Source organism: Podarcis bocagei (genome assembly GCF_964188305.1).
Source record: "Podarcis bocagei genome assembly, chromosome: 15".
NCBI lineage: Eukaryota > Metazoa > Chordata > Lepidosauria > Squamata > Lacertidae > Podarcis > Podarcis bocagei.
The window spans coordinates 41,107,136-41,130,740 of record NC_138141.1 but is presented as its reverse complement, the minus strand read 5'-3'; the positions used below and the strand labels follow the sequence as shown (position 1 = coordinate 41,130,740).

General features: G+C 44.3%; 1 protein-coding gene and 1 long non-coding RNA gene across 8 annotated transcripts in view; one reads left to right on the top strand and one right to left on the bottom strand.

The window, feature by feature from the left end:
* Positions 1 to 23,605, bottom strand: part of BCAS3 (BCAS3 microtubule associated cell migration factor) — a 470,437-nt gene that overhangs the window by 263,963 nt on the left and 182,869 nt on the right. For 6 of the 7 annotated variants that reach the window (XM_081172929.1, XM_081172926.1, XM_081172924.1 and 3 more), the window contains 2 exons: positions 20,484 to 20,634; positions 7,182 to 7,226 (listed from right to left, as the gene is read on the bottom strand). In XM_081172929.1, coding sequence (XP_081029055.1) covers positions 7,182 to 7,226; positions 20,484 to 20,634 — 196 coding nt within the window. The remainder of the gene's footprint in view (positions 1 to 7,181; positions 7,227 to 20,483; positions 20,635 to 23,605) is intronic. The other variant, XM_081172925.1, reaches the window with a different exon arrangement.
* On the top strand, positions 14,233 to 22,081 carry LOC308574925. The gene is made up of 4 exons (XR_014002637.1): positions 14,233 to 14,249; positions 14,409 to 14,436; positions 14,537 to 14,797; positions 21,249 to 22,081. It is a non-coding gene; the product is annotated as an uncharacterized lncRNA (long non-coding RNA).

The following is a 23,605-nucleotide window of genomic DNA, read 5'->3' as shown; positions in this document are numbered from 1 at the left end:
TTGCCACACTGGGCAAAAGTTTGGACTTGATGACCCTCGGGGTCCCTTCCAACTCTACAATTCTATGTTTCTATGTCTCGTGGCAGAGCTCCAAAAGGTGAGTTTGTGTCTGCTGGCAATTGATGACATTTATCTTTAAACAAAACTTTCAATTCAAGTTGTTGGCTGAATTTAATTTATTGATTGTTAGCTTTGGCTCGTTGCGTTCTGGTTCTCTGAGGCTGCTTTTAGTCTGGCAATTGTGTTTTAATGATGGATTGTTGTTTTTCGTTTTTTAAAAAGTCTGGTTTTTTATATTTTGTAAGCTGCCTTAAGTGACTTCTCTTTGGGAGTTGGGTGAAAGAAAGGTAATTCACAGAATCATAAATTGTAGTATTAGAAGGGACCTCGGGGGTCATTTCCACCCCAGAGTTGACATTCCCATGAAGGCTAACTTCTGCGGACCACATGCTAGTAGTGGGTGGGTCCAGAGGCAAAAGTGGGTGTGGCCAGAGGCAGAGCAATGGATGCAAGCCTTACCATTGTATGACAGGCTGCATTCCAGCCATATGTAAGTCAGAGGTTTCTAGGCAGCACTGCTTCCCGTCTTGCCATCCAGGCAAGCAAGAGGCATTAACACTCAAGGAGGATGCAAAGCAGGGCCTGCTGAGGGGTACTGCTTGCAGAGAGTCCTGAGGGCCAGACAGGGAGGCCCAGGGGCCACATTCAGACCTTGGGCCCAAGGTTTCCCATCTATATCTATACAGTGGTATCTCTGGGTGCGAACGGGATCCGTTCCCGAGCCCCGTTCGCATCCTGAAGTGAACACAACCCGCGTCTGCGCGTGTCACGATTCGCCGCTTCTGCGCATGCGCGTGACGTCAATTTGAGCCTCTGCGCATGCACGAAACCCGGAAGTAATGTGTTCCATTACTTCTGGGTCGCCGTGGAGCGTAACCCAAACATGCTCAACCTGAAGCTACTTCAGCCCGAGGTATGACTGTAGATCTGTAAACATGGACCATTCTGAGCTCCCTCATGCTCAGCAGGGAGGCAGATAGGAATAGTCATCTTTTAATCTAACCCACCAAAATGTTAATTCAAGCAGCACAGGTCTTGGGGGGGGGGCGCAAAAGAGCACAGTCCGTGTGTCCTGTAACACAGGCAGATGCACTCGCACCTTAACACTGTATAAAAACAGCAATCGCCTAAACTTCCACATGGGATTTTCTTTGCACGCCCTGCATTTCACCGGGAGCTGGCAGTAAGCAGAAAGGTCACCCCTGGCGAGTCTCTTCCCAAGCCCTTGATGCCCCCAAACACTTACAATTTTTCACAATGCAAGTATAAACAGTTTCAAAAGGAAATGGAATAAAGTATGTTCTATTTACACCAAGTCTTTAAAACAAACGTCCTCTCCGGCTCACACTGAAGCCCTGGCTTCCAGTGCCAAAACATTTTCAGTTTAAGAATGATGTTTTGTAGACAGAGAAAAGGCAGCCTTGTAAAACATGATTACTCTTGCGGTTAAACTTGAGTGAGAAGCAGGAGAGGGGAGAAAGCGGGCATATAGTAGTTTTGCTTTAAACATACTTCGCTGAAGTGGGGAGGGAAAGATGCGCATGGGGTTACCTTGAACCCATGGCTTCGAATCCTTGCTGGGTTTTTTATCAAATGAATCTTTAATATTCCACATAGGCAGGCTTGCTACACACACCTCGGCTACCCAGCCTTGTTAGGTAACTTCCATCTTACATAGTTTGGTTCTGGGGGTCCCCACATATATGCAAAAACACATAAAGTCAGGTACCTCTGGAACTGCCCCCCCACAGAGGAATGCCTATGCAACTTTCAGAAGATGGTGTGAGGGCATTCATAGGGTCCCAGGGCCCTCCCACCACCTTCCCAAAGCCGGAAAAGCTCGCAATACCAGCTTTACAGAAGTGTGTGTGTGTAATAAATAAATGCAGTGTGTTTCTTCCGCTTTCCATTTGTTTGTTTGTTTACCCCCCACCCACACAAAGCTGTGATTGCGTAAGTAAAATAAGTATAAGAGGCAAGTTACATGTACAGTGGTATCTCTGGTTACGGATTTAATTCATTCCGGGGTGCCATGCGCTCAACAGCAATTTAGGACTTCATCCACTGACCAATTGACCAATTTGGGAAATATTTCCATCACTGTGTGTTCCCATGCAGAGAAACTACGACACGAGTGGGGAACCTGTAGCCCTCCTGATGTATTTGGGACTATAACTCCCAACATTTCACCCACCGTGGCTGATAGTCAGGAGAGCCTGACAACATTGCAAAGGCTACTGCTTCCACCCCTGCTATATTTAAACCAAGCCTCCTCCAGCCACACAAAAATGCAATAAAAAGGGGGGTGGAGTCTTTTCAAGGTCTATGGGACAGCAAGGATGCCAAAAGGCAGGTGGTGGCCAAATTTCTTCTATTCCTAAGGTCCTCTCTATGCAGTCTAGTGCATGCGCATACATGAGTGAGTCACTTCTGGGCGCCTTGTAAACTATGGCAGGCAGAGAAGCTAAAAATAAAATAAAAGTTTGGACCTTTAAATGCACTACCAATGAGAACTAAAAGTTACAGCAGATTAAGCCACAGATTTTCTTCTTCTTTTCTTTTAAAAGTGATCTACCGAGAGGAGAAGTGTAATCATCATCATCATCATAGTTCAACCACCATCCATAAAGTGAAATCGGAGTAATTCACAATCGTGGCAAGCAAGCTGCTTTAATCACAATTCACATGCTACTACTGCAGCGATCTGGCTTATGCAATACTATTGATGTGGTTTTCAGGGCGGAATACATTGCTCCTACCCGATAATAAACCAATAATTTATTCAGATTTCAAAGCTCAGCACACATTGCTAAGAGTAGTATGGAGATGTTTCTTTTCATCCGGACTGCACAGTGCAAAGTCATTACTGATTGGAACAAGACTTTTTTTTTAAGAACAGGCATTGCTGTTATCAAGTTCCTTTGGGTTGTGCTTTTGGTGGCTAATTAATCTTGAATAGGGGGGAAGGGGGAGAGTTTGGCTCCCTGTAATTTATTTCAGTTTTCTGATTAAGTTTAAAGATTAAAGCTTCTGAAAGCTTTTGGGGGGGGGGATGTGGGACGCAAAAGGCAGAAGTGTTCTCCACAGTCAACAGAATCTGAAGAATGTGCATCCACAAACCAAAATTCAAATTCATTCCTTTTACCATCTCACTCAGGAAAAATAAGCATAGCCACAGATAGATGTAATACAGGGTTCCGTTACTTTCGAGTACATGAAATAAACTGTCCATTAAGCCAAAATGGTACAGACTACTCGTCTGTGACTTTGTTAAAAAAAAAAATGTAAGGGGCAAAAATTCAGCTGTGTCTCAGTGGGATTTATTTATTTTAACATTTTCTATCACATTCTTTGTACACAAAGGGAACTTGAAGTGACTAAATGCACAGAGCTACAACCAATCAAGGCAGTGTGATAAAATACTACAACAAGAGAACCACCAAACAGAAGATGTTATCAGTTCAGCCTCTCTCCAAAAGAGAGATTAGTATTCACCAAGCAACAGGAGCCATATAGTGACACGGCTGTATGGGCAACTCTTATGCAGGGGTTTTGAAAACATCAACACCACCACCGAAAAGGCCCTGTTCCCCATGGAACCCAGATCTCTTCTGCTTCACAGAAACAAAACTAGGTTTGCCTCCAAACGTACATTCAAAACAGAGTTAAATGCCCATCCTCGTTCCCTGGTTCCCTGTGCCTACATGCACGAATTCCCAAAGATTTGTTCATAGCACACGCAACTTACATCTTTCATGTGTACACATGAAAAGAAAAATCTCAGGTGTGTGTATAAGCAACATAATGTGGGAAGAAGCTCTTAATCTGCCTGAGCTAACCTCACTTGCAATGTCAACTTCTAGGACAGGACTGCTGGCACCTGGGATGGTCAACATGTGGCCCTCCAGATGTTGTTGGACTAGAGCTCCCATCAGTCCCAGCCAACACGGCCAGTTGTCAGACATCCGGAGGGCCACAGGGTACCTAGCCTTGGTCTACACTGACTGAGAGTGGCTTTACCAGGGGCTCAGCTCTCCGGGAACTTGTGAACCCTCCTAGGAGAGGTCAGGGATTGGACCTGGGACTTCCTGCATGCAAAACATGCAGGCTATGGCCCTTCCCAGAAATGGATGGAAGCTGCTCAACAGCACACTGTTGCATATTACTTGGCAATACAAAATTCAGAGAAGTGTCCACTTTGAAGGACAGGTGTGTTTTGGTTCAGGCATTGTTCCCAAATTGCAAATTAGGCAGGTTCACCTTTAAATGAGATCTGAATTTAAACTGCCCCCCACCCCAGTCCCTACATTTGGATTAGGGCATTTATCTTCCTTGCCCAAATACACACACATTTGTCCCTTAACAAACATGTATTTGGCAGATCACAAATTAGCATTTCCCAAATAACACACATTCCAAGTTCCCCCTCAATGGGTTTTTTGGGTTTTGTTTTTAAAATCAACCACTAACAATAATTACAGCCCCCCCCTTTCTTCTTCTTTAACTCAGCACAAGCAAACAGAGCTGGCAAATCTATGTTCAATTATGCTGACATCATTAAGACCTTAATGAAAACAGCATGCAGATTTTTTTCTTTTTCTTTTTACAAGAAATGGTTCCTCTCCCAATAATTATTTTAAAAAGATGAACCATCCCAATTGCTGTGTAAGCAAACAGAGGTTCATTTTCTTGAGCGCGCTACAACCACGGCATCAAACAGACCACAAGAGACTCTTGTGAGTGCAAATACAATGATTTAAGGTCTATTCTATTACATTCTATATATTCCTCACTTTAATCTAGAGCTTTTAATCTTGGCTCAGGCCAGCACCATCCCTGGTTGACAGGGAACGGCAATTATTCTGACGGGCGCTACGGACATCTACTTATTCCCCCCACTGCGAGCCACTGAAGGGTATTTGACAGAGAATCCACTCTTTGACCGTTATTCTTTTATTTTTTTTCTTAATGAAATGAAGTAAGAAGAAAGAGCTAACTGTGTGTGTGTGGGGGGGTTCTTTCTGAAAGACAACATGGAGCTGATGTGGGGAGAGTGGCCCAGTTCTTACACTTTTTTGGTGGTTTAAGTAGGGCAGGGGTGGACTTCTTAGCCAAAGTCTAGGGCCCTGCAGCCTGGGATAAACAACCACACCCAGAGTAGCAGACAACAGAGAGAGAAGCAAACAGTCTAATATTTTTAAAGACATTTTATAGTTGGGGCTGACGGACTGGTTACAGATGCCCATGTTTTTGTTTTTACACCAATGCTGGTCTTACTCAGAGTAAGGTCACTGAAATTAATGGACACAACTAACTTAGGCCTATCAATTTAAGTGGCTTGTCTCTGAGTAAAACATACTTGGGTCCAACACAAATGCATTATTCTATTCTATAGCAAAACGGTGCTTATTCCTGAGTAAACTAATCAGGGCAGCAGGCGCAAACTCCACTTATTCCTCCATGGGTTGGTGCTGAAATTTAAGGGAGTTTTGTAATGCTGAACTGCAGGCAGTCAAGAGTATTTCTTCTAAAAACAACTGGGGTTAGAAAACTGTTTTTTGCAGTAGCATATAATGAATGCTGAAGAAGCCTATAGCTCAGTGGTAGAGAACATCTGCTTTGCATGAAGAAGTCCCCAGATTCTGGGAATGTTCCCTGCCTGAAACCCTGGAGAGCCACTGCCAATCAATGTAGACAATACCGAGCTAGGTAAACCAGTGGTCTGACTTGGTATAAGGCAGTTACTGTTGTTGCTACATTAAGAAAATGGAAAAAATGGAAAAGGCCTGTGATAGCCTCTGCTGAATTCAGGCCATTAGAATATCTCCTCTGGGTTTGGCCCAGCCAAAGTTCACTGGGGCAGAAAGTGGGATAAATAAGCATGAGTACCATGGGCAATGAGGGCTCTAGCATGCTGTCTTCAAGTCTTAGGAAAGCTATCTGAGCACAAACAGGCTGGCCACGAATGCACAAAACGCCCACTGCAGATACATCTACGTAGAGCAGAGGTGGGGAAACCTGTGACCCTCTAGATCAGCCTTTCTCAACCTGTGGGTGCCCAGAAGTTGTTGAACTACAACTCCCATCACCCCTATATAGCAAGGTCAGAGCTCAGGGATGATGGGAGTTGTAGTCCAACAACATCTGGGGACCCACAGGTTGAGAACCGCTGCTTTAGATGATGCTGTTGGGCTACAGCTCCCGTCATCCTTGACCATTGGCCACGGGAACTGGAGTCCAACAATGTCTGGAAGGCCATAGTCCTGCCCCCAACTTGATGTAGAGGGTAACAGAGGATGTTGGCTTGACAATTACAAGGGTGGAGCCAAACATGAGTGCGAACATGTGGTTGCTGTCAAAAATCGAGAACCCCAGGTCGAGTCCCCCCCCCTTCTCCCAGTAAGACAGAGATACAGAAACAGGTGGTATGACATTGTTACAATGGGGATTGCCCCAACTTGGGCCACATATCGTTGGCTGTCATGGTGAGGGGTGGGGAGAAGCCAGACCAAATGTGACCAGAAGGGATTCTCAGGCAACTACCACCCCCCCCAGTGCCCCAGCAGGGCCTGCTGCCGGTGCCAGCCTTAGTCACCCCCACTTAAAAAATAATAATCCCATATATTCAGCACCAGGTGGTTGCTATTTTAACTTGCAACCATGTCCCCAGTGTAGTGTCACTGGGGCATTGTGGGAAGTGTAAATGGTTGGTCAGCACTGATCACTGAGGTGCCAGTGGTGCCCCTGGATGAGCCCACCCAAGGGGAGGGATTGGCATAAGAAGAGACCTTCCCAGAGTATACTATGCCTGGAGTCCCCTCATGATTGGAGCTGGCACCAGGTGGCGTGAGGAAACGAACAACACAGTAACAAGACATTCTGTTTGCCAGTACTGGGAGGGGAAAGGGAAATTCGACCGGGGGCAGCTGTTAACAGCAGCAACTCACGTTGGGCATCACATTTAGTTCTGCCCCTTAATCACATATCACTTTCATGTACGGAATAATAAGCTCATGCAGGAGGAGGAGGAGGAGGAGGAGGAGGAGAAAAGCAATGTATGGTACTTTCCAGTGAGTACAGCAAATTAATTAGAAGGCATGCTGGGATTGAACTGAACTCACCACGGAGCTTTTATGGAAAAACATCCTGCTCCAAACAGGTAGGGTCTTCGTGGAAAGGGGGAGAAATGCACAGAAATTAGATGGCAGAGGTCATCGTCAACAAGCAACACTCAAAATCATGCCATTTCAAAAAGAAAGAAAGAAAGGTTTTCTTTTTCTAATGGTCACCCGTTTTCTAAATGAAAGAAAGTAATTCCCACCCGAAAGAGGGGGTTGAAAACCCCATTGCAGGAAACATGGGGATGTTACTGAAAATAGCAGCCCCATGCTGAGATCTCCCCTTCCTGCTCCGTAACGTGTAGTCCTGACATCACCAGAGACTAGTCCTCGCGGAAGCAGTAAACCAGTGTGTTCTGGACTGTACCATGTCAGATTGCAGGTGGGTGAACACATGACTAAATGCTCTTCCATACAAGACGGACCTTGTCTGATCCAGCAAATCATTTTGTCATTTTAATGCTAATCTCGAGGACCATGCAAGAGCCGTCCCTTCATCTTCTAGGCCATAGGTAGGGAACCTGCAGCTCTTCACATGTTCCAGGGCTCTAGCTCCCATCACCCTGGCCACTGGCCATGCTGGGTGAGGCTGATGGAAGCTAAGAGTGCTGCAATATCGGGAGGATCACAGCTTCCCAATCTTGGTCCTATGGGAAGGGAGAGCTTCACACATTCACATGCTCAGAATCCAAGGTGCGCATGCACATCAGTTTTCCATCAACATCTATGGAAAGGCAACAGAAACATAAAGGGGGCATGTACACACTGCAGAGATATGCACACAAGGTGCACATGCAAAATGTTCCCCTCTGCAACACTGACTAATTGCAAGAACCAGACTGGATGTCTGGAAGGGACATGGCTTAGTAGAGCACATGCTTTGCACGTAGAAGATCCTATGTTCAATCCCTGGCATCTCCAGGTTTGGCTGGGAATGTCACCTGTCTGAAATCCTGGCGAGTCTGTCGCTCAGGGTAGGCAACAGTGAGCTGCTTGGACCAAGGTTTTGACTTGGTATAAGGCAGCTTCACATGTTTCTAAAACTTGTGCCAGCAGCAGGGCCAGTTCATCCACTAGGAAAAGGGACATTTGTGTCTCTGCTTATGCGGGCCCTGACAGGGGTTAGGAATATGGCTAAATATCAACAGAAACAATTCTGGAGTTTAATAAAAACAAAACAAAATACAGTAGTACCTCGGGTTAAGAACTTAATTCATTTAGGAGGTCCGTTCTTAACCTGAAACTGTTCTTAACCTGAGGTACCACTTTAGCTAATGGGGCCTCCCGCTGTCGCCACACAATTTCTATTCTCATCCTGAAGCAAAGTTCTTAATCCAAGGTACTATTTCTGAGATAGTGGAGTCTGTAACCTGAAGCGTCTGTAACCCGAGGTACCACTGTACAAAGTGTTGAAGGCAACGAAACCTCAGAGATCAAATGAAAAACAAAATATGGAAAGCAGTAAATGAGAGATGTTGTGACTTAGTAGTACCACGGAGCCCTAAATTTAACCATCCCTCAAATGACTTTGTGGCTGAAACAGGCTAACCCCTATGCATGTGCATCAAAGATGCCTGGGCAAGGTATAACTTTCAAGAACATGGGGTTGAAATCCACTTTGTTCATTATAGAATTTACACAGGAGTTGACCTACAACATGCTTCTAATGCATTGTCACCCACACAGTAGTGAACAATATCCCCATATCTGAGACACCTGCCATTTATGATTTTCATGTAGTAAACAAAAAAGAATCTGCTACCAAATCATCTACTAGTTTTTGCATTCAGGTGCAATGCATGCGCACAGCACCGAACCCACAAGTGACCCAGACACATCATAAAGTTGTCACTGGAACATCACTAAAAGGGCAGGGCAGGGGTGGAACTGGGTGTTTGCAGGCTTTTTCAATGGGTTTGTTTTCACGCAATTTCACGCAAGCACGCAATGACCCGGGATGCCACCCCGGCGTAAATGAGGGGTTGCCTATATTTAGAAATAACTATAAACAGAAAACTAATACATCTCACTGTATTTGGCGACAACTTGCAAAAACACACAACAACAGCCATTAAGGACATTTGGCAACTTTAATGTATGTAACACAGGCTCTGGAACTTTTTTTTCCTTTGAAGTCATGATGTGCCTTGTACATTGCACTGGTTCTTTAGTTGTATTTCCCCTCTTTTTCTGTATTTTAATATTTATTATTTATTTATTTATTTATTTATTTATTTAGTGTGTGTGTGTGTGTGTGTGGAGAGAGAGAGACAGACAGACAGACAGACAGTCGGACAGACAGACAGACAGACTAACTGATGATAGGGGCACCTTCAAGACTTCTGCTCTCAGGGCCGGCCCTTCCGTTAGGCAGAGTGAGGAAGTGTGGGTTATCTGTGAGAGGTCTAGTTCTGTGGCCCTACCTTACTTATGTATCTCCTATGATATTATAGTTTATAATTATTGTGTAATGTTTTAATTCTGACTATCGGTCGAATAAAGAAATTGATTGATTGATTGATGGGCAACTTCAAGGATAGCCCCCGCCCATCACTTCTTTATCAACTGGACAGCCCTTGCAACAAATAGGCTTTCTATTACAGGACTGCCTCGGATAGCCTTTGAAATGAAGGGCTGTCTCTTTAAAGTAGGACACATGGACAACCCATTAAATGTGGAGTGAAGCACAACACTGTTGAGTGGAAAATCAAGATACAGGAGCTCTGTGATTCTTTTCTCTTTCAAAAAAGAGCTTCTTGCCCGACATCTGCAAAGGTGTGGGAATGGGCTGATTTATGTCGCCCCCCCCCCCAAACTTCATCTTTCAGAGGCAGAAGAAAAGTGAGAAGGAAAGCCCAATGTTTGCAAAAGGTTGACCAGAATATGGCCAGAAAGAGTCCCGCTATCAAAACTGATGTCTGGGATCACCCGTCTGACAAGGATCTGAGCATGTTTTCTGAGCAGCTTCCAACGCAGAATGGCTCTGTGTGCATTAATAAAAAAGGACAATGTACAAAATTTACAAGAGAAACCATCCTCAAATCGACAGCACCAGATGGCTGAGTTGGGTGACAAGAACACAGCAATGTCAAGCCAAAGAAACCATCGGGCCTGTCCAACAGCTACTAGGTTCACTGCATGCGCAAAACAGATGATTGCTATTTTCACCCCAGGAGAATCCCTTGGGTTTTCTAAAAAAAATGGATTTATGTAAACGTTTTTTGAAACTGTAGAGACAATAAAACAAAACAAAATATATGGGTTAAAGAATACTGCTACTACAACCAATAATAATAACAATAATAATAATGGTAGCAGTCTTTAGCTCAGCCTTCCCCAATCTGGTGCCCTCTGGATGTTTTAGACTCCAAATTTCTTTGACCGTCAGCAATGCTAGTTGAGACTGATGGAGTCCAAAACCTCTGCTGAGTACCAGGTTGGGGAAGGCTACTTTAGTTGATCAGTAGGTTAGATCAATTGATTAAAAAACAAAAGCAGCGCTTTCATTTTATTTGGAACCCTACTCTCTCACTTCTGCTATTGTCCATAGTTTGGGTTACAAGCTGTGAAAATTAGGACCCGTAATGTGGTAGAAGCATCCATTATGATTTGCTGCTGATTAATCTATGGGTAGCACAGCACATTCCCTCCCATTAAATAGTAGACAGGCACTATCTCTGGACTTTTGGAACCTACTGAAGACCTTCCTCTTCCAACAAGCCTGCATCTAAATTGAATTTTTTAAAATAAGTTTTATGGTTTGTGTGTTCGATGCCCTTGGGCTGCTTTGGGAGGGGGGTGGTATATATCTATATTACCAACATCACCACCACCATCATAATCAATATCAACAACAGCTGTGGTTTGTTATTTAACCCTATGGAACTGGGTATATTTGCTTTTAAAATCATCTCTCTACAATGTATCACAGAATCACAGAATTGTAGAGCTGGGAGGGTTATCTCCATCCCCTGCAATGCAGGAATCACAGCTAGTGACAAGTGGCCAGCCAACCTTCACTGAAGGAGAGTCCACCACGTCCCAAGATAGTCTGTTCTTTGACTAAGAACATGCAGCTGCCATGAAGCTATTGTCCCCTCCTTAGTAATTTTCTCCTTGGAAGAGGCAACACAAGGCTCCATTCCTCAGAATCCCATCAAGAATATGGAGTTGCAGGAAAGCATTTTGTCAAGTGATTATGTTTCCCAACTATTTTTTCGTATCCACCCCTCAGTTCACTGTTTTACATTCTGGGGGTTAAGGAAAGTGAATTGGGTATTTCTAAATTTGATATCGTACCACTACCCAACCAGAGCCCCAGGAATAAACTACGGTACAAATCTGAACCCGCAGATCTAACCCACTCTTCCAAAACATTATGACTTGCGAATTTAATTTCCATAAATGTGTTGCCTTCTGGTTTTGTTTTGTGTGTTTGAAATCTAGGGATTTAATTCAGATTTTTGTCGTCCTTTAAGAGTTTGGTTTTGGTTTTCTTTTGTTATTTCCTATTCAGCTGGTATTGCTCCTCTTACCAAAAAGAAAAGGGGGGCGGGGAGAGAGAGAAAAAAGAAGTCTGAACCACTAATAGGTCCTGGAAAGGATTAAAGTCTCCAGAGTTCAAAAGAGATCAAACGGATATCAGTGATTTTATGAACAAATCGTACACGAGATGGGAAACGTTAAAAGATGATAACATCTCAGCCAGATCCCACATCAAAAAAATGTGTTATCTACATTCTTCTTCCCGAACTGCAAAAAACAAACGCAACTGACTGAGCTCCACCATGCTGAAGGGAGTTTCTTGCTAGCTAAACTTTTGCTAAACTGGGCAAAGGTTAGATCTGTAAAGCTGCGCATCTACTCACTTCCCAGGGCTGGGATCCAAAAATTCTGAGCTCTGGAGGGGCATCAGACTTGCGTTGTTTCTTGACCACCTCATCTCCCATCGTCATCTGGCAGGCAGACCACTTTTATAAACAGAAGGGGCTTTCAAGGGATGGTAAGTGGGCCATTGTTTTTTTTAAAAAAGCCCACTATTTAATAGTATTACCTAAATTAGTGCGGCTCAACTTTTCATACCAAGAAAGCCGCAATAGTGCTTTGGCACAGAAGCCACAGGCCACACTCTGTTTTGTCACGTGGTGGGGAAAGCAAGACCAAAATTTGAGCCCCCCCCCCGACCTCACGCTGCCTTCCCAAAGTTGGCTAAGCAAGGTGCAGGGCTTGGGGAAGGAAGCATGGAGCTCTGGCAGGGTCCTAGAGCCCTCCAACCTCTTCCCAAAGCTGGGAAAGTGCTAAGTAGGCTTTGGGAGGGAGATGGGAGGACTCTAGGACTCGGCCAGAGCCTCAAGCCCCAAAGCCTAGCATCTCACTTACCTGGCTTTGGGAAGGCAGTATGAGGGCTGGGGAGGTGTCAAATGTTGCTGAGAGCTGCCCTAAAGGTCTTGAGGGCTGTATGGAAGTGAGAGAAGGCATTGAAAAGTGATATGGAAGGCCTGTCTCTCCTATGTCCCCCTAATGTGCAGGTCTATTGTGGAGTATTGTGGTGCACGCACAATGACTCAGATTTGACTGAGCCCCCGGCTGACCCCTGCACATGCAGGCAGAGGGAATCATGCACACAGAACTGTATCCAACATGATTCATACTCAAGACTAGATCCACTGCAATCAATGGAAATAGCTAATATAGGTCAATGAATTTCAATGGGTCTACCCTGAGCAGAAGTTGGCTGACAATAACGCCCTCCTCCCCAAAACAAGCTACTTTGTTGGAGAGGCCACTTACTGTATGTATTGCCAAAAAACAAAAGAGGGCATAGATTTACATAAAAAATGCACATGCTAATTCATCTCTCTAGATGTCCGTTTAGAAAGAATGATTGAAATTTAAAGAGATTACGCAGCTCCTCTCACCATAGAAGGGAAGACACAGGCTTCTCCTAGTTACAAGGTCCTTATCTTTAAAATGGACTTAAACTATACAGTCATACCTCGTGTTGCATTTGCTTTTCAGGTTGAGGTTTTCAGGTTGCGTCCCATGGCGACCCGGAAGTACTGGAAAGGGTTACTTCTGGGTTTCGCCGCTTGCACATGTGCTCAAAATGACGTCACGCACATGCGCAGAAGTGGCGAATTGCAACCTGTGCACGCGCAGGCTGCTTTCTGCTCAGGTTGTGAACGGGGCTCCGGAACGGATCACGTTCGCAACCAGAAGTACCACTGTACAGCCCATGCCACCCTTAAGATGGTTAAGAGTCCTCTGTAAAATAGGACACTGAGCCACCGTACTACCTGATCTATAAGGGTATAGGGAAGAAAATCATTGTGAACTATTTAAAAAATAGGAGGATGTTGGCGTGTGTGTGTGTGTGTGTGTGTGTGTGTAACCTTGGGTAAAAATTATTGCCATTCCAGAATTATCTGGTATTGGCCCAGAATCGCTTTTTTAAAATCTAGCACTGCCTGGGTAGCCTAGTGACAGATCTGAGACTTTGAAGACGAATTGAAGGGAGAGGAAAATGCCAATATTCCTCCCCTTCCCTCTTTGCGCAGGAGACAGTTGCAAAATCCGATGGGTTCCAGGCACTTCTCCTCCTGACTAAAGCACAATCGCCAAGGTTAGGCAGCTGCTGCCAGAACGAGAGAGAGGGAGAGAAAGGGGGAGGGCCTTGTTCCCTCGGAGCGGCGCTTAAAGGTGTTGCCCACGTAGGTGTAAATACATCTGTCTTCTGCCATTTGTGGTAATACACTCGCCCTACACTTCTCAGAGCCAGGCAGATGGTCCCTGCCCTGTCTTCCTATTACAGCCTCGCGTCGCTCCGTGCTCCGAGAAATAGGAGGGCAGATGTTAAATATGTTAAACACACGCTTTGCCCCCTGGAGGTTTAAGTTAAGGCTGCTGTCTCAATTTGGCCATTTTAGGCCTTGCCAAGCTTCAGGGAACATCGGCATTCCGCTTCATTCTCTCTTCCACAAAAGGGGCTTCCCGTCCACCCCCCCCCCAACCCTTGCATTGAGATGGTGGGCCCAATCCACTAGGAACATCTCTGCAAACCTCCAGCCTTGCGTAAGCAACTGCAGAGCACCCCTATTTCTTTCCAACAGAGTGTGAGAGAGAGAGTGTGTGTGTGTCCCCACTAAATTTTGGATGCACAAGAAATGGAATTGGTTTGGAATCTGAATGGGCTTTAAATTATTTCTGTCTGTGGCTGTTCTTCGGTTTCAGTTTCCTGCTGTTTTGCCAGGAGGGGACGGTGAGCCAACTTTTTTTTTTCTTTTTTTGGAGGGGGAGAGTTTCATAATTGTTTGTAAATGTTAAATATATCTATATCTACCTAACTAATCTATCTATAGCACATGTTCTAGCCAAGCATAAGCAATTTTCAGTCCTATTGATTTCAACGGGACACAGGAGCACAGGAAGTTGCCTTGTACTGAGTTGCCTTATCCAGCTCTACACTGACTGGCAGTGGCTCTGCAGAATTACAGACAGAGGATATTCTCAGCCCTGCCTGAAGATGCCATTGGGGATTGAACCTGGAACCTTCTGCATATGAAGCAGACACTCTACCACTGAGCTATGGTCCTCCCTAAACACACAGACAGAAGCACAAGGTGAGTAACAACCATATGCAGCTACTATATTCTGAGTCAGACCCTTGGGTGCATCCAGCTCAATCCTGTCCACACTGACAGGCAGCAGCTCTCCAGGGTTTTAGGCAGGAGACATCCCCAGACCTACCAGGGAATGAACTGGATGCCTTCCGCATTCAAAGCGGATTCCCTTTTATTGAGCAGTTGATGCAGATCTGTGTAAGGCGCTCCTGGGACTGGGGCAATACCTTCTAATTTATAAGCATAATTTCAGTATGCTGTACTTATTTACTCATATAACAGCCCTGGAAAGGTGCTGAACTGGGAGGCAGTGATATTCCCAGGGCCATTTAGTGAGCTTCCTGGACTAAAAGATGTGAACCTGGGTCCCCTGTCCAACAGTCTGTGTGCTGCTTTCATACTATGCCCTCGCCTTCTGGAGTCCACAGAGGCCCTTAGAGCTCCTTCTACTCTATTACACAGGAAGCTGCCACAGAGTGATACAAAGTGATTTACACTAAAACCAATTAAGAGCATCCATTTTTTTTTCTAATCTAAAACCACAGTCAAAACAGACTTACTGATCCGACTCCAATAAAATAGACCACAATGCTAAAACTTCCAATTAAGGGCCAAAATCCCAGGCCAAAAAGAGAGAGAAAAGATAGTCGGTGCCAGGAGTGCCTCCTTGGGGACAGCATTCCGCAAGGTGGGGGCCACCACTGAAAAGCCATGCTTTTGTGTTGCTCCCTTCCAGACCTCTCATGGGGGTACATGAAGAAGTCAAACCCATCTAGCTCAGTATTGCCTATACAGTCATACTTCATGTTACATTTGCTTCATGTTACGTTTTTTCAGGTTGCGTCCCGCGGTGACCCAGAAGTACCGGAAAGGATTACTTCTGGGTTTCGCTGCTCGCACAGGCGCAGTAGCGCTAAATCGTGCTTTGTGCAGAAGCGCCAAATCACACCGCACACCTGCGCAGATACGGCGCTTCAAGTTGCGGGCTTTTCATGTTGCAAACGGGCCTCAGGAAGGGATTCCGTTCACACCCAGAGGTACCACTGTACTGTATGAAAACAGCTCCCCAGGATTTCAAAAAAGGGGTCTCCCCAGCCCTCCTTGGAGGTGCCAGCACCGAGTTACAGCCTCTCCACTCTTCTGAATTGTATGTGCTCTATCCCTCCATCAAAATGAATATGCAACCTTCACTCACTTGAGACACAAGGCAAAAAAAAACCCCTGCAGGGCTCTGATACATACACGGATACAAAATTTTATTTGTATGCTGCCTTTCCACAGTTCAAACCATGCTCGAAGCTGTTTGCAACATGAAACAAATACATAAGTACAACAAAAGTAGCCATAAACATTAAAAAAATACACAACCAAACTGAACCATTTCCACATAAATCACAAGATCTAAAATGAAAAAACCAACAGCAACAACCCCTGCCCCAAACAACACCCCAGCTGAATTTTTCAGTAGAGCCAAAAAAAAAAAAAATTGTAGGTAGAAAAAGGCCTGCAAGGCAAGAAGCAGGTCCTCCAGGAATCACAGCCAAGACATATACCCAAAGCTCCACATTCACAGGGGCTCCCTTTTATAGGCAAAGGGACGTTCTTGTGTGTATCAGAGTCTCCATGCTCACAGAGGACCTGCTGGATCAGCGCCTGCTTTGATGTACCATCAGAGGATAAGAGGAGGCTCAAAAACCATCCCGGATGTTTCTTTTAGTCTCAGGGATGTTGAAGGATAGCAATTCAAGCATTGGAAATGCTGAAAGATCTTCAAAAGATTATGGAGTAAGCCGCTCAGTATTTAACTAGCCTATCTCAAACGGCAAGAGGGCTAAATCAACCATGATCAAATGTAAGAGTTGCAGCCTGGAGAAACAGAGGGCATTTCAGCCCCACAGCATCACGAGCAAACACCAGACATTGTGAGACATGCAGAGAGGAAAGCCGCCCCCCCCATCCCCACCTTGCTTCCCCCCCCCCCTTGGAGAAGCTACTAAAGAGAAGGAATGGCAGAGTAATGCAGCCCGGACAAAATCCTCTCTAGAACCCTACCCAAGGATCCGTATCCATGCACGGGTTAAAGGAAATGGGTTATCTAAAATGGGGGTAACCAACAAGGTAGTCTCCAGATCCTGTTGGACTGCAACTCCCATCATCCATGACCACTGACTGTGCTGGTTTGGGCTGATGGGATTTGGAGTCCAACAACCACTGAATGGCACTACATGGGTTTTCCTTGCTCCAGTAGGACAGAAGACGTGCCCTGGAGTAAGAAAATGATTACTGGGTATCCTCTGGCTTAACTCAGCCACTTCACATTTTTTTCTGGATTTCTTACACTGGCTTGGTCTACACATTCAGTAGTGCAACCCTGAAAGAGGCAAGTTACCCATTCTGGATGGGGTTGCACTCCTTCTGAAGGAAAAGGTGTACAGCTTGAAAGTTGTTGTTGTTACCTCACCCATCTGACTGGGTTGCCTCAGCCACTCTGGGCGGCTTCCAGCAAATTATAAACCCACAGCAAAACCTTGAACATTAAAAACTTCCCTATAGCAGGCTGCCTTCAGGTGTCTTCTAAATGTCGGATAGTTGTTTATTTCCTTGACATCTGACAGGGATGGGGTGTGCATTCCATGGGGCGGCACTGCCAAGAAGGCCCTCTTCCTGGTTCCCTGTAACTTCACTTCTCGCAGTGAGGGAACCACTAGAAGGCTGAATGCTGGGGGTGGAGACGCTCCTTCAGTTAGACAGGGCCAAGGCCGTTTAGGGCTTTAAAGGTCAGCACCAACACTCTGAATTGTGCTTGGAAACATACTGGGAGCTAATCCTTTAGGACCGGTGTTATATGGTCCTGGTTGCCACTCCCAGTCATCAGTCCGGCAGCTGCATTCTAGATTAGTTGTAGTTTCTGTCTCATCTTCAAAGGTAGCCCCATGCAGAGCGCATTGCAGTAGTCCAAGCGGGAGATGACCAGAGCATGTACCACTTTGGCGAGACATGTCTGTCTCTAGGAGCCCAAGTGTCCCCTGTGGCTAGGAGTCCCTTTTACCCAGTGGCGTAGCGTGGGGGGTGCAGGGGGGGCTGGCCGCACCGGGCACAACATCGGGGGGGCACTCGCACTTGCAGCTCTCTGCCCCTACCTGGCTCACTCACTCTCTCTCACTGAAGTGCTGGCTGTGAAAATCCGATCCGAGCCGCTGGGTCGCCGCCCACTGTGGAGGGGGTAGGTGCCAGGCGTGCGGTGCGGAGAGAGAGCGAGGGACTATCTGGGGGAGGGACAGTGCAGCGGCTGCCCAGCGCAGCGCTGAGCGCGGGAGAGAACCACACCAGACCAGACCAGGCAGCAGCAAGAAGAAGCTGGCAGCGGCGGCAGGTTAGGGGTTAGGGGGCGCAAATTACTTGCCTTGCCCTGGGTGCTGACAACCCACGCTACGCCGCTGCTTTTACCAGGTCTGTCTGGTTCACCAGCTATGTTTGTTCCTGGACAGGGATAGCCTGACCACTGAAGTCAATGCATTAGTAACCCCAAGCCTGGATTCCTGCAACATGCTCTATGCAGGGCTGCCCTTGGTCCTGCTTTGGAAGCTCCAACTGGTGCAGAACACAGCCACCAAATTGTTGATAGGGGCACATGGCTGGCAAGGTGTGGCACCATTATTAAAACATCTTCACTGGCTGCTCATCTGCTAGCAAACCAGGTTCAAGTTCCTGGTATTAATTTACAATGCCTTTAGTGAGTTAGGTTCAAGGTACCTTAGGGACTGCTTGAACCCTTGTATCCCAGCCCCATCACCAGGCGAGCAGCTGGTCACACCCCAAGTTGGAGAGGCCCATCTGACAGTGACACAAAAATGAGCTTTTAATGTCAGTGGACCAGTCCTGTGAAATATTCTACCAACAGAGATTCAGCAGGCACTTTCTGTTTTAACCTTTAAATGTCTGCTGAAAACTTTTCTATGCTACTAAGCTTACGCAGGAAATTAAGGAAAAAAACAACTTTATGTAACAGTTGATGATCTCTGACTTTAAAATTTTATGTGGTTTTTATGTGTGTGTGAGTATAGGCTGTAAACCACTTTGATTTTTTAAAAATGAATAGCGGTATACAAATGTTTTTATAAATAAGTGTTAGAGTGAAATGTTTTTGTTTTTTTGTTTGTTACATTTCTATCCCACCTTCCTCAAGGTGGTGTACTAGGTCCTTGTCCAAAACTCTAACCACTATACCACACTGGCTGTCTAGTGTACCACTTCTATAAGTGCAGGGTGACATTTTTTATTGCTTTCCATCCTATGTAATAATTAAGCAAACAAACAAACACCCTATTACATGAAGGACAAAACTACTATCCCTAACTGATCCCCAGCTTTTCTAGTGTTCCTGCAGATTTTTGGGATTTTTTTTTAATGTGGCACCCTCACATTTGATGTACAGTGAGCCAGTCCATTCTATTAGCACAGCACTAACTTAGGTCCATCAATTTCAATGGGACTCCCCTTCAGCAAAACTTAGTTGGATGCTGCCCACCGAAATGAATGGAAATGACTAACATAGCTCCATTAATTTCAATGAGTCTACCCTGAGTAGATTTAGCTTGATATGGCTCAATGAGTCTCCTCTGTGTAGGACTCACCTTGGACATCACCCAAGAACACTACTCATTGAGCTTGAAAAGTTTAAGATGGAAGAGTGCTTGAAAATGTATCAGATCAGTTAAAACCTTCCCCAATCTGGTGCCCTCCAGATGGGTTTAGACTACAACTCCCATCAGTTCAAACCCATTTGGAGAACACCAAGGTGAGGAAGGCCAGAGTAGATTGATAAAACAAATACACCTGCTTCTCTGTGGGTGGAGAGAGACGCAAACTCTTAAGGAGGGCAAATGTTTGGCAGTATTTTGTTCTGCCATCAAAGCACATGCGTATGTTCCCTGCTTGGTTCTCCCTCTTCCTCCCTCCCTCTCTCTTTCTTCCTAAGCTAAGCTCTATAAAAGCACAATATTTCTGCTCGCTTTCACTGTGTTTGGCTGAGTACACTGACTTTGAGCCTGGATTGAAGTACAGCAATTGCAGGAACTTTACTCTGAACGTCTCCCAAACTTCTTTTTAAACTATAACATATATCATGTTATGAACCGGGAGGCCAGGGGGTGAAAATAATAAAAATAAACTGAAATGAAATAGAGTAAGATGTGAATAATATATTTTTTTAAAAAGACAAAATCAAAACAGCGCTGTTGATAGCTTAGCAGGGGACGGGAAATCCTCTGTTTAAGTTACTAATTACCTCTGATGTCAAGCAGAAAGCAAATCCCTCAGATGATTTGGAGAAAATGAGCCATCGAAGTACAAAATGAGAAAAAAGAAACGAGTTTGGAAATTTTGGACAAATATTTACAGACCCGGTTTGAGATGCCCTGGAGTTGCTCCCTTATTCTACATGCGGCACAAACCAGAGTGAATGTGCAGGGCAATCCTATGCACATTTACTCAGAATCAAGTCCTACTGTGATCAAGGGGACTTACTTGCAAGAAACTGTGCACAGGACTGCAACCTTTAAATACAGAACAGAGGTGTTGCTGCTAAGCACAACTCTCTCCCCTCCCACAAGAAAAAGACTATATGCAAAGAAAAAAAATATTTTTAATGCATTAAGGAATTGCTCTTTTAAAGCACTTTACTTACCCTGTACGTTTGGTGATGGTTCCTAAAGTCATGGGCTGCTTGATTTGAGCAAGAGGAACTACCACAGTCAGGCTGGGAAGTGGAGAAAGGCGAGGGTTCCCAGGGTTATTGTTGGTGAAATTGTTGTAAGTGTCTTGACTATTCAATTTACCTTAACAGGAGAGAGAGAGAAATAATTGGAGGTGGTGAGGGAAGCAGCATTATTAATTTATTTTAAACATTTCAATCCCACCTTTCCAAGATTCAGCATTTTTATTATTAAGTTTACCGTAACCCAACCCCCCCTCCAGCGATGGATGAATTGGTCAAAGTAGGTTTCTCTCCATTTCTCATTTTTTCCAATCTTAAATTCAGCATGCTGGATTTCTGTAACGGTTTGTGATTTATTTATTTACCAAAAGCCCTCACACGAAAATTTGTCAGATTTTGTGGTGCACATTTCCACTTTGAGGTTTGTTGATTTAAAAAAAAACAATCAAGTGGTATATAAAACTTTATGAAATAAATAAATTTCTTCTAAGCTACACATTTACGTATGCAATTTTGGCAAACAGTTTTGCAAACAGTCCCCCCCCCACATAGCATGAATTTTCGTACACCATTATTCGGTTGGGAAGCTGCGTTGCAAGTGCAAATTTCAAAGGGTAGCTGTTTTAAGATTGAGTATTGTTTTGAGAAGCGTGTATTAGGTAGATGCACAAGAACTGAATTTATTCTCCAGCCCTATTCTCTGCCCAGCTAATATCCGCATCTATATGTTTTCAGATCAACAGCTCTCCTTGTGGGGATTAAGGCGGATGTACCACCCAGGAAGCAAAAACAGAATTAACACCAACATGAAGAAAATATGGTGACATTTTTTTTAAAAAGGTGTCGTCCCCCCCAGCAAAGTCAAGGTGTACATGTGTATATGCTGGCCCCAATCCAGCATGAGAGATTCATGTATAGGAGAAGCTTTCCTCTCACATAGCTAATGCAGATATTTGCCCAGGCCAAACTGAACATGGCGGATTTGTCTTTTATTTATTTTAAATACGTATGTTCCACCTTTCAATTGCAGAAAGCCTTGAGGTGGCTGACAGAAACAGCACTGTAGATGCAATTAAGCCATAAGACCTGTTAACAAACCCACTATAGTAATACAGAGAAAATACTATTAAAAACTAAAGGGTAGGGAAGCCATGTATTTGGCTGTTTCCTAAAAAACAAATCAGGGAGAGAGTCCAACAGAGGGGTAAAGGGCTGATTACAGTGATAAGGCACCATGAATAAAAAGGCCTTGTCTTTGCCTCAGAAAGAGTGAGGATCCTTCTGAGAATGTGGGGGGGGGCACACACATCCTTATTTATGTATTATTACATTTATAGGCACAGCCTCCCTTTCCTCCAAGGAATACACGGTTCTTCTCCCTCTCCGTTATTATCCTCACAATGTCCCAGGGAGCCAACTTTGGCTCAGAGATAGTGACTACCCAGTGAGCTAGGTGGAAAGGTGGAGATTTGAACCCTGGTCTCCCAGGGTGGTACCTAAGGCTTATTACACCTCTGGCCCTTTAATTCTCTGCCAGCAAAGCCAAAGACTCTGAAAGATCTTGGATGTTGAAGAAACTAAGTAGTCTTTTGATGTAATGCTATAAGGGAATATGAGAAAATGGTTATTAATAGGTAAAAAAAATAATGTTATAATATTTAAAAATTGAAGATTAAGATGAATGAAGAGGGGAGGGATTTGCTGAATTAACAATTGGAACTGGAATACAGAAAAGGAAGGCACGAGGAGGTCCGGGAAATAAGCAAATGAAAAATATGTGATAGAAAGATTGAACTGTTTTTTAACTATTTTTCTTTTGTATTTTTCTTTTTTCTTTTTATTCTGTAATTTTTTGAAAATCTTAATAAATATCTTATTAAAAAAAATGAAAGATCTTGGATGTTGAAGGCTCCCTAGTTCACTGCAGCGAGTGGGACTACACTGTCTGTAGCTGTTACCTGAAGAGTTTGGAGTAGGAAAGATTTTCTTTGGTATGGGATTTAGATAAACAGAGATAGATGCCTCTTCCACCCCAAAGGTTCCTGTATTAGGTGTTGTTGTTGTTTTTAATGCAATCTTTTCTGTAATTTGGGATCTATTCCTAGCAGTGGTTGCAGGGATGTCCACTGGAGACACTGCCATCCATAAGCCTCGATGTTTCTGGGTGCCATAGAGAGCCATTGCCATAAAAACAGAAGGGACTCTGCATGGCTGCGACCTACAAGCTCAGTGTGTGCATTTCAGAGCTGAACTCCAAGGAAGTTTAACTCAGAAACATAAAACCCACAGAGCACATTTACTTTCACCCAAAAGCCAAGGGCATAGAGGACAGCAGCTTTTTTCCTTTTCTTTAGGCGTTAGCAGTGTCCGTCCAAACAAAAGCGTGAGGCACTGGGGCATCGGTGTGCCTGCATATGCTGTAACCAACAACAAAAAGTCTTCCAATAATTGTTTATTAGGTACAAAGGAGGAGAGGGGAGAGAGCAAAAAGTAACTGAGCACCAGGCTGTGCTGAATTAATCGTCCCATTTAAATAAATAGGATTTCAGCATGCTTAACAAGAAATGTACCAACTTCTGCCTGTTTTTGTTTCACAGGCTTTTTGCTCATAATTCTATTCCATTCCGTTTCTGCATTTATCTTCATTTTTAAAAATAAGCAAATGTGAATTTGCCTCTCAATATGCATATATAAATGTGCTGAATTTTAATGCATTTGAATCACCAAGAGATTGTGTGGAAACTTTGAGAGAAATGTGAAATCTGGCTAACAGCCAGATGCTTGAGTAAATCAAAATGCTAAATCACAGCTGATTTGTTTATTTTAGAATTTTGCAAACTCCACCCCCCCTGAAAATAAAGGTGTACACTTATCTTGTTTGCAATAATTATTTACACCCTCCCCTACTGCTTAACTTGGAAACAAAAATGTAATAACATAAAGCTGTATACTGATCTTGTGTAGAACTGTAGTTTTTTCCACATACATTGGAAACAAAACAGTGCTAAAATAATGTAAATTTAAAAGGCTCCCGGGGACCCTATCCAACTAAGTAATACTCAGAGTAGACCTACTAAAATTAATGCATATAG